The 12,224-nt window shown below is 35.9% G+C and overlaps 1 protein-coding gene across 1 annotated transcript; it reads right to left on the bottom strand.

The window, feature by feature from the left end:
- Positions 1-1,866: 1,866 nt before the first annotated feature.
- LOC118575529 (vomeronasal type-2 receptor 116-like) lies at positions 1,867-10,399 on the bottom strand (the record flags this gene model as incomplete). The annotated part of the gene is made up of 5 exons (XM_036176036.1): positions 1,867-2,795; positions 6,302-6,425; positions 7,447-7,674; positions 8,944-9,747; positions 10,108-10,399. Coding segments are annotated over 5 exons (2,377 nt in total), but the record flags the coding sequence as incomplete, so codon positions are not given.
- Positions 10,400-12,224: the final 1,825 nt, after the last annotated feature.

Consider the following 12,224-nt stretch of genomic DNA (forward strand, 5'->3'; position numbering starts at 1 on the left):
GTACAGACTGGTGCAGGTCCTGTGCATGTTGCCTCAGACTTTGTGAGTTCATGTGTGCATCTACCTTGTTCTCTTGGTACCACTCTCAGCATAATATCTCCATGTGGGTCTCTATATTGGCTCTGCATGAGAAGGAAGCTACTTTGACAACAGTTGAGGAAGGCACTGATACATTGCAGAATGTCATTAGTATTCATTTTATTGCTGTGTTCCTTTAATAGACTGTAGTATTTGGTTTTACTCCAGGTCATTGAGCTGTCTTGCTTAAGGTGCTTTGACACATGAAAACAATATCAGATATATTTTCCATTTCATGGAGTCGACCTAAAGTCAAAGAAGATGTTGCTTAGTTACCCCCCAACATCTATTACAATAGATTATGTTGCAGTCTGTATATACACCTGTGTGTAAATTTATGGAGTATTTTGTGTGTGTGTGTATATTTGTATGTGTCTTCATTTCCATGTATTCTACATACTTCACATTGTTTTGTTGTTGTTTCTTTGTTTTTTGTTTTGTTTTGTTGGATTTCTTTCCTGTTTGTTTTCTAAATAGAGAGGAAACAAAATCATTAGGTTGAGTGGGTGAGCTATTAAGGAGGATCTGGGAGGAGATGAGGGAGGACAACCATGATCAAAAAGTATTGTACAAAAATGTATTTTAAGAATCACCCTGATAAACCTATTCTCAAAATTAGAATCTGGCTTATTTTCAGTTTTACTATAGTGATTGACATAATTTATCCTCTACTTTATTATTAAAAGTATACAACTTGTGAACTATAAAAAACTGATTACAGACAAATGACATAATACAAGGCACACAGCACATAATGTCTTAGAAATTTATGGAAATATATATTACAAAAGAAATTAGAAGAGTCAGATATTCTGTTCCTAAAAATGTCATATCTTTTATGGAATGTTCATACAATATGGTGAAATGAGTACTCATAAATGTGTAGATGTTATACAATAAACAGTTTCAGTTGAAAAAAATATAGAACAATTTTTCAAAACAGAAGAATTGAGGATGACTGAGCACACAAACCGTTTTAGATATCTCTTGCCAAAGATAGATACGAGCACAGGTTGTACAGAAGTGGTTACAGAAGGGCTTTTCAAATCACAGATTTAAAAAAGCTTCATGTAATTGATTGTTTGGGTATGTATCTGATTAACTGATATCTGACTTTACTTTGCATTATAATTAAGAAATAATTTTTTCTTTACGCTATTCTAATTTGCATCTCATTATGTAAATATTTGATAGTAATATATTCATGTGATATCATATTCATTTTTTTTAAATGTGCCTTTGTTCATAGCAAAAGCATACATAAAATGTAAGCATGATGAATCCAGGAAACATTTCAAGTGCTTCAAAAACACATGGATATGTATGAAAACATTTGGGACTATGATGGTAAAGTCATACAATGTTCAAGAGGTGAAGAATAGAGACATATCCCATTCATTTCTTCTTTGATATTAATTGAGAGAGATAATTAATTTTATTGAAATAAGCATACTAATTTAGAGGAATACGCAAAAATATTAGAAGATGGGAGAAAAAGGATGTATTTCACCAATAAATGAAACCAACAAACAGAAAATCTTCAATTGCGATATGATCTCTGACAACTGTATTGGTACTAAACAGGCTTGAAGACATCCAAATTAGAAGTCAGTCTCTAATATAAACAAATGTGTAAATAATAGGAGATGAGAAAATAAAGATGACTTTCATCAATGAATTAAATATATATATGTACATATATATAATATTAAATTTCTATATTATCTTTGACAATTGCATTAGTGTTCAACAGGCTTGAAGAATTTCATATAATTAAGAGAACACAGGCTAAGCTGTAAGATTCACTTTTCCTCTAGAATATGCTTTGTTCCTGACATGAGAAAGCACATTCCTATGTGGTCTTAACAAAATAATATAGCACTTGGGGAGAAAGATGCAACCCAGGAGGCCTGCACTGGACGCCAGGATAGAGAAGACTTCCATGGCCACCATGAGTTTCCCCTTGGTGCTGTGGTAGACAGGGAGGAAGGTGACCCACACACTGAAGAACACCAACATGCTGAAAGTGATGAACTTGGCTTCATTGAATGTGTCAGGCAGGTTCCTAGACAGGTAAGCAACAGTGTAGCTCCCAAGTGCCATGCAGTAGAGGTATGCCAGGACAGAATGGAAGGCAATAGTGGAACCCTTGTTGCATAGAATAATTAGGAGTCCATATTCTGCATAAGCATCTGAATCAATAAAGGGAGGAGAGGTGCCCAGCCAAATTCCACAGAGCACAATTTGGAAGAGGGTGCAGACAGGAATGATGAAGTTAGGAGTCTTTGATATTATTAGCCACCTTGTCAGTCTGCCTGGAACTGTGACTTTGAAAGCCAGAACCACAGTAATAGTTTTGGCCAAGACTGTGGAGAGAGCCACGGTGAACAGAACTGCAAATGTACTCTGCTGCAGGATACAGGTGGCTGTGTTGGGATGGCCAATGAAGAGTAATGGACAGAGAAAACAGAAGATCAGAGTGATGAGCAGGATGTAAGTGAGGGTCTGGTTATTGGCCTTGACAATGGGAGTGTGGTGGTACTTCACAAAAACAACAAGAACACCAGCAGTGAGTGCAGAGAAGCCCAGGGCCAAGCAGGTGAGGGCCATCCCCAAAGGATCTTCATGGGACAGAAATGACACTGCTTTCTGGAGACAGTGGTTCTTCTCTGTGTTTGCATAATGACTTTCTGGACATTTCACACAATGATCCATATCTACTCAGGAATTAAAGTTATTATGAGTCTCTGCTCATTTTCCCCTTTTATCTCTAGCCAATTCATAGCACCAACTCTCTGGCATTTGCCCACATTTCCTCTGTTGTTCCAGACTCAAGTAAATCAGTGCTCAATAGTGATAATTACTAAATGCTCTCTAATCAGTCATTCCAGATCAATATTGCCTATCTTCATTGGACATAATGTGAACAAGTGTATACTTTTCATTGTTATACTTAATATAATTCAATTAAGTCATAATTTATATTTCTATTCATTTATGTTGTCATAAACTATTGAATTAAACTGCATAAACCTAACTTGATCATATGATCACCTCCTTCTGAATTCCCTTGTGTGACTCTGTCAAGTGAGTTCATTATAAGGAATATGTGCTTTGAAATATCTTTCTTGTAATGTTGTTCTCAGTCATCAGATTCAGGTTAACTATTCCTATAGAACTGATTTAATTCTTCATTGTGTTCATTTCTCTGACTGTACTTGTGGGAATGAGAATTATTAGATTCCTGAAAGATGGAAAAACTTCCTTTGAGAAACTGTTTAATCATTTCCAGGGAGAAAATATCTATTTAATTGAAGACATAAAATACTTATTTTATTTTTAATATGCCATGGAATAATTTTTGATTCTTTACTACTTATGCTTTCTTGCTTGAATTTCTAAATTGTATAAGTATAAAAAAATCTGGAGCCAGATATTGTGGTAAATGCTGAAAGATCAGAGAGACAAAGGAAAAGCCAATGCCATGTCTCAACTCACCAACTCCATGAATCTTCTGACTGTTTTCCTCTGTGTCCTCAGTCACAAGGACCTAGGTGGAAAGGCTCTTAGTCCCTGTCTCCTCACACCTCATATACTTTTCTCTGCCAAGCCATATTACTTAATTCCTAGTGCTGTGATTAAAGCTATGTGTGCTTTCCAAGTATTGGTAGCAACATGCATGAGATCTTAAGAGCTGTGATTAAAGGTATGTGACTATTACTGGCTGGTTCTGTTTCTCTCCTGGAATGAATCAATCTCATGTAATCCAGGGTGGCTTTTAACTCACAGAGATCCAGACAGATCGATGCCTTGCAAGTGCTAGGATTGAATGTGTGTGCCACTCTACTTGACCTCTATGTTTAATCTAGTGGCTAGCTCTGTTCTGATCCTCAGGCATACTTCATTTGATACACAATATATCACCACAATAATTTGTGAGTTTCATCAGGAATTCAATATATTTTTTCCTATATTTTCATTAAATATTTCTATTTCATATTTCTCATAAAATGTGCATAGTTTTGCAAAGTGGAATTTGAAATTTAATTTTGGTTGAAAATTCTGATTAAAAAATGTATGGAATTCATCATTTTGATATTGCCTACAGAATCTTTCATTCCATGATCAGCATTTTGTTTGCTGTTTATTCCATATGTGCCTTCTTGCTACCCTTTCACTATCAAGGCACTCTGTCTCTACTATATCCTGTGTGTTTACACCTATTAGTTTCTAACAGAACATAAATGATTCATGTGCACAACAAATAAATGCTTCACATATTCTTTAGTGAAAGCACAGAGTAAATAAGTCATGACAAATATTTAATCAATATTTAAACATAATTTTTAATATACACCCACTTTATTCAATGTGGTTTGAGTTATAGCATTCACTGTTTTTGAAATATTTAGCATTTATGTTTTAGTTTCTTCTTTCTTACTAAAAATATTTCAATGTGTCTACTTAATCTGCAACCATGTGGGATTGGGAATTTCATATTGCTGTTTTGAGTTTCCTTCAATGAATATAATTACCATGTGCATGAACTTACTATGGCACAAATGTGCTCAAAGAACCTATATGCACATTAAATCTTCGATGGGAAGTGTAGCCAGTCTCAATATGCAGTTTGAAATTAGGCAAACTAAAGAAACCAAAAAATTGAAAGTTTCTATCTATATGAAGCAAAGTTAAAACATCTGAATGTTCAGGAAAATCATTATGTTACTCAAAACTTTTCTGTTGATACATGAAAAATCTCATTAGACATAAGTGTTAAGGTTGAGGAATCCTCTTTGATTTTCTTTCTATAGTCAACATTGTGTCTGTGTGTGCTCCTCACTTTCACTGTTTCAATTGTCTCATGCCTATGTTCTGTTTCTTGGACATATTTTGACATTAGGTTCCTCTACTATGTCCACCTTTGACTGGAAAGGAGGATCCGTCAAATTCAGTGTCCTGTCTTGTTCTAAGAACAAGGGTGTCCACATATGCCTTGCTATTCACAACACTGCCATTAATGGAAGTGGTAATGTGTCATTTCAACTAGTTGTCACAACACATTCTTTCATAATTTTCATCTTCTATGTTTAATAAGGATTCCATTAACTTCTTATAGAAAATAGAGTCTTTTTTTATAAAATGAGTTAATGAGTACTTATCACACATAATAATCAAATTATAACTGAGGAGATACAAACTACATTCAAATTATGCCACATAGCTTCTATTAATTTAAAAAATTGTGTGTCGATGTAAGATTCTCATAATAAGATTTTACCATACTTCCCAAATGGATATATATTTGTCTACAACATGTTTAAGATCTTTAATGCATATGGTACTGAAGGCTATCCCTCACCATGGAAGTTACATAGTTTGATTGGGTTGGAGGAAAACAGGGAAGAAAAGATACTCATTAAGGGGATATGGAATGTTATTTCTACTGGAAATCAACAAGATACAGGTAGATAAATGGTTCTGTGGTTCAAGATACTGTTACTCTTAAGGAGGACCTAGTTTCAGTTGTGAAAATTCACATGGAAGGAAATGCTATCTGTGCCTCCACCACCAGAATATCTGTGCCTCCACCACCAGGAGATCTGATGCCCTCTTCTAACTTTGATGTCCACTAAGCAAGTACATGTGTACATACATGCATGCAGACAAAACATTCACAGATAAAACAAAATGAAAAATATGAAATAAAAAATTTTAAATATGTACAGAGGTAAATCAAATATGACGTTTCTGATCACTCATGATGAACGTAGAATCATGACTGAAATTATCCAGCTAAGGGCCATAAGAAACCAACCCTTCAATGTGTGCTAACTATTATGAACTAAATATGCTTTTAAATAAAAGAAAAGTCAGTAATTTATACTGTGTGTGTGTGATGGATGTGTGTGTGTGTGTGTGTGTGTGTGTGTGTGTGTGTTAAATGCCATGGTGAAATAAAACAGTCTGCTCTGTGATGGGTAAAGCTTAACTGTGGAAGAAACAATGGCTGTAGTGAATCAACAATACATGAAGTTTGAGTTTCAATGTCCAGATAACCATGCAAATTGCTAAAAGAAAAAGTGAACTACAATATTTTACATCTAACTGAAAGAATCGGAGGACTTATCTCAGCTGTTACTTCACAGAACTTGTTCATCTGCTTAGACATTGCAAAACAATGTGGAGAGGCAGGAAATATCCCAGTGAGTCTGACACTTACCTGTCTCATTGGAAATCTCATTGTCTGGACAAGGAGTACAATCATAGCAGCAGGCAGCCTTGCCCTCCTGGGGGGATTTTCTGAATCCAGGAACACAGCTCTCACTGCACACAGAGCGAGGAAGCTGAGAATTAAATATAGAATGGAAAATATTCATGAGTGTATAGTTTTAAAATAATAAAAATGATATTTTTCAATATAGAACAATGATATGGGAAGGTTTACATTTATTATTTGAAGGTTTTCTGTTTTGATGCATTGTTTCTAATTTCAACATGTTCAAACAATGATCTAAAGACAACAGAAATCTGAACAATTTTGAAAATATAAGAGATAAGGCAAAATAAGTAGTTAGGTCATAGAGTACATGTCTAAATGGGCAAGTGTAATGATATACTGATCCTACTGTGTACTTCTTGATAGCTGGAGTGAGCAGCTTTGTTTCTCAATGGTGATGCTTAGCTAACATTTGTCAGGTTGACAGGATTCAGAAAGAACATATGAACTAGTCTATATGTAATATTTCATTGGTTGTTGTTGCTAAGGACTGAAAGAAAAACAAAAAGGGATAAAAAGAGTAGTGTTCATATCAATCTACTTCCTGACTGAAGACACAACATGTCTCACTTTTTCAGGCTCTTGTCAGTGAATTCCTGAATCATTATGAACTGCTCATACCAAGTGTGACTCAATAAAGTCTATGACTGCCTGGTTTTTTTTTTCAGTTTTATTTTTGGTTGTTTAATATATTGCTTCCATTTTTCAGCATCAAAACATGTAATTAAACCATGCACAAGTGCACTCCATGCTACTGTGCATTACCAGGTACCTGAAAGCAAAATGACCACACACTGATATTTCCAAATTCGGCAGTCAAACTAGTAGTCTTGTCAGGTGGTTTCATGTTAGTAATGTAATCCTAATAAATAGACACTGTATTTATCATTGGAAATAAGTACATAAAGAAAATAAAGTATGGAAAAATAAACAACCCCATTTCTCAGAATAAGGCTACAAATACTTTCTCATATAAAATAGTTTTGTTGGTACATATGGGCACTAAGTAAGGAACCAACCATCATTAAATCCACAAACAAATGTCTATTGAAATAGAGAGCAAAACAATGAGATAAGATCCAGCCCACCTCTGTAAATCCTGTGGCCCACTGTATCATATAGTCAGACAAACATAGTTCTTGGCCATGTGGAGCTTTTGGAGAAAATGTTCCAAATTTCATCTTTTTTCTAAGACCATCTGGAAAATTCCAGAAGTTGAGAATATCATATTCTGCCTCTAATTCCCTTTGTGAATCCAAAACCACAAGGTCTCCAGCACCATTTTTGAAATGGATATTCTTGAGAAAAGGGTGAAGCTAAAAGAGATGCAGAATTTGATGATGAATTTCTTCCCGGAAAGGTTCAACAGAACCCAGTGGAGCAATGGGTTTCATTGTCCTAAAACCCTGCCATCATTTGCTAGCTATACTAAGCTATCAACCTTTTAATGGATGAAGACCAAATATGAATATAGTGAAAATGTTTCTAGACAGTTAGTGTAACACAAATTCCTAAATGGTCTTATTAATAATAAAAAAAAAAACCCTGGAGCCAGTTATTGGAGAGAAAGCTGAGAGGTCAGAGGAACAGAATGAGTCAGCCACCAGTTCTTACCACTAGGAAATCCTCAGCCCAAAAGAGATACTTCCTGTATCCTCACACCTATATACCCTTCTTTGCCTTGCCATCTTACTTCCTCTCTCCACCCAGCTCTTTTACTTCCAGTCTCTCTGTACAGACCTACAGACCTCCATGGTTAACTAGTGCTGGGATTAAAGGCATGTACCACCACCCCTGGATCTCTTCCCAGCATGGCTTTTAACTCACAGAGAACCAGATGAATCCCTGCCTCCCAAATGCTAGGATTAAAGACATGTGCTACAGCTGCCTGACCTCTACGCTTAGCACACTAGCTGGCTTTTTCCATTGATTCCCCAGGTGAACTTTATTTGTCAGAGCACAAATAAAATATCACCACAAGTTAGTTTCAAAAGGAAGAATTGATGCACACAAGCATACAATAACAAGCAAATAAATAAAGTGATGAATGTGAATTTAAGCAAATACCCACAATTTCAAGTACTGGCTGCATCCAAATATTTAAGTAATATATTCAAACTTGCAGTTTGTAAATTGTGTTGTTTATGTCCTAAATGTAATAAAAATGGTCACTTAGGAGACATAACCATAGCTTCAGATTTTAACCATAAGGATATAATAGCATTTGACCATTAAGGATATAGTTCTCCTATTTCTGTTCTGTAATGTATTTAGAGATAATGAGGTTTCAATTGAGAATTATATCATGGGAAGAATCTGAGGTTAAATGTAGCACAAAGTATATAATGACATACATTTAAACCTTGTTATTGCCACCCATTCTCATGAACAATGACATGTGTCTGCAATCACTTCTATATGTGAAATTATGAACAGTTTCTCAGGTGCTTTTTTGCAAAACCTGCCACAATGTACAATCATGTAATGTGTGCTTTTGTAAAACCTCAGTATGTCACTGGGCTAAAATGTCGACAAAATATACAGGTATACAAACATTGATAAAAAGATACAGGAAGAGAAATTACCTCCGAAGGGAAGGAATTTGCCTCCCCGGCTTGATGGCACTGAATTTGTACTTTTTGGAGTGTCATCTCATGGAGACTGTGAGCCACAGCATACACAGAATTATATAAGTTGTAACTCTCTGGACTCATATCCATTTCCCAAACATTTTTAGGCAACATATCCAAGGAGGCATTGGGTAGACAGCTACTCAGAATTTTACACTCAGGTCCAGAAAAAGGACAATTGAAGTATGTGTTCCACATAACAGCAAGATAACCATCTTCTGGGTATTTGGAAGGGTTGTATGCCTGGACAAACTTCCTAAAATTAGAAATCTCAGCACGGTGATGTGCAAAAATGAGACTCCCGTGGAATGAATCAAATATGAACAACTCAAAATCAGTGGTTGAATCCCATTGAGACCTCATGATCCAAACTTTCCCATTCATTAAACGTATCCCTGTATTTATGATTATACCATGTAATGATTCAGTGTCACCGTAAATGAAAATCACATTTGAGGATGATTTCAGGATCTTCAGGTAAGTTGTTCTGGAAAATTCATTGGAGGAAATCAAGTTGTCCTGAATCATTTCTACAAAAGCTATGCACACTCTGTAATTGTCCATCTCTCGTCTCAGGTCTGAGAGAATCTCAGCCCCATTGTGGTCATCTATGAGAATTAGTCCCACCCAAGTCCAGCTGAAATGAACCATCAAAATGGAAATGCCTTGTGACAGAGATGTGTCCTTGGGTGCTGTCTGGTAGAGAGAAGTGAACTGGGCTCTGTCACTTAGCATAGTGTCAAATGGTCCAAAAGCAAGCTGAAGGAAATAGGAAACATAAGTTAAAATATTGACATAGAACACAATTTAAGACCTGAGGTGATACTTTGGATGGGTATAGACTAACTGCTACTCATGATGTTTTAAACTTTTGTTTTCTTTTTGAAAAACTTTATAGAATTACTCAAAGACAGAATTTTTGAAGCAACCAGTATTGGCTCCATCCCATTCTGTTTTATCTCAAGCAAAGTATATGAGGCTATATAACCAAATGCCTGATTTATTTGCTTTGATAGATGGATGATTCAAAGCAGCACGTCTTTACATTTGAAAACACCTGAAATGAAATGTCTGCAGTATAATACTGGTTTCTTTTTTCCTCACAGCCAAGTCCCTCACCTGTGGATACTTGTAGAGATTGAGCAGTCTCCCAATATGTGCAGAGGCTGCCCATGAGGTTCCTGTAAGTAAAGCAGCAGCCTTCTTTGGTCCTCTACATGTGTAATTTGGAAAGTATCGTCCAGTTCCTGTGAGGCAAATAAAAGGTTCCTGGAGAATATGCCATTGATTGCTTGGGACGTGATATAGATCAAATCCTAGAGATGTGTTGGGTAAAATGTGAGTGTTCCTGTTGATCTCCTCAACAGCAAATATGAAGGCCAAAGAAAACTGGTAGCTCCTCCACTTGAATCTGCACAGAAGAATTGTCACTATTTATGAAGGGAAATCATACGTTGAACAGTATGATGCAAGGACTTTATACCTTCAATATTATATATCTACAAGTAATATTTTTTGTCATCACAGTAATAGTTATTATAAGTTGAATACCAGTGTGTATGGTAAATGATAGCTTAAACCTAAATGCCTCAGATGGATCTAAAATTTCTGGACAATAATGTTGACCTGAGATGATGGCAGCCTAGGAATCTCTGGTTAGGACAAACACAAACAAATCCCCCTAATTATTTGATGCTGTAGTGAAATAACCAGAAGATGTAAACTTCATTCCATTAAGGCTCCCCTGTTGTGTCTTATAAAACCCCAAGTTCCTCCACACCACATTCACTATGTCTATAAATAGATGGATGGACTGTAGCCCTTCAGTTGTTCTGAAGGACCAATGATGCTTATGTGGATGACTACCTGTGTCACATGCATCAACCCCAAAGCAACATTTGGATCTAAATCTGGGAGGAGATTGGGGGTAACCCACACCAATCACATCCCTTTGAATTCCTTTCCTCTCTTCCATTGCATTTCCCTCTCCTTTCTGAGAGCCATACAAATAAGAGCAGATTGACTGAGTGAGTTCCCAATGGTTTAACAGCCTACAGCATGACTTGAATCGTGTGGGAGTTGTGTGGTGTGTGTGTGTGTGTGTGTGTGTGTGTGTGTGTGTGTGTGTGCTCAGTTACACAGTTACACAACAACCTCAAATACCCAGATGACAGATGTAATTTCACTACTCTGCAGCTGATTTCAACTTGAACAGAAAATATGACCAAGTTTATTGCACACATGACTTAAGGATTCTCATCAAGATAGAACCAGCATGTGACTTGACTGCTACCTTTGATAATGATATCATAAAGAAAGCACATGCCATGTGACTTCACCACCATCTTGGTTAATGTCACCACTTGGGACAAGTCAAAATAGTAGCCACTATTTTGCTTCATGGTCCCATTGAGTCCAATAGGACCACCACACCCTTTTTATATAGGACCATGGAGAAAACGTTGGACTTCTATGGTGTTTATTTTGTAATTTTAGTGTTTTGTTTTAACAGCAATAGGCTTTGCATGAGAAAATTGCTGGCTTCCAAAGATATCCTAATTGAAACTCACAGACACCAACCGAGACTCAAAGGATGAATTACCAACTGAGAGACAAAGTGCAGATAGTAAAGCGCTATTAGAGTAGGCTCTACTGGGTCTCACTGCTGATTCTGACTAGTAAGTGCAAACTAGTTTTCCACTAAAATAACCTTTGCTCAACATGCTCCTTTGTTCTCTGAATATCTTCTTTTGTTTCTGCATGAACTAACAATATATTTACTAAGGATCACTATGTTGAGTTTCCCTTTTACAATGAAAAAGATAAAACTCTAATGCCAACAAGCAATAATCATAAGATTTTTATTAGTATTTGTCTTTTGGATTACTTATGTATATTCAGTTCCTTTGAAATAATGGTCTGTTGTTCATATCAAGTACTTAATAACAAAATGATTATAGGTAAATGCTCTTGTAAACTAGAGTTGTTGATTTGGTCTGCATTTATTTTTTCATAATAATACTAAAAGGTAAAAAAAAAATCTTAAATACAAACATGTATTTAATCAACATGACCACATAGGCAAAATAAATAGAAATGACTGTTTCTGAACACTTCTTTGAAACAATAAACCTGAGGTTTTACATACAAATTTAATGTCTACTTTTAAGTCCAAGACTTATGGACTCATACAGTTCTGGTCAAAATGATTATCTCCTTGATGCTTATCCCAACTC

Source organism: Onychomys torridus, unplaced genomic scaffold (genome assembly GCF_903995425.1).
Source record: "Onychomys torridus unplaced genomic scaffold, mOncTor1.1, whole genome shotgun sequence".
NCBI lineage: Eukaryota > Metazoa > Chordata > Mammalia > Rodentia > Cricetidae > Onychomys > Onychomys torridus.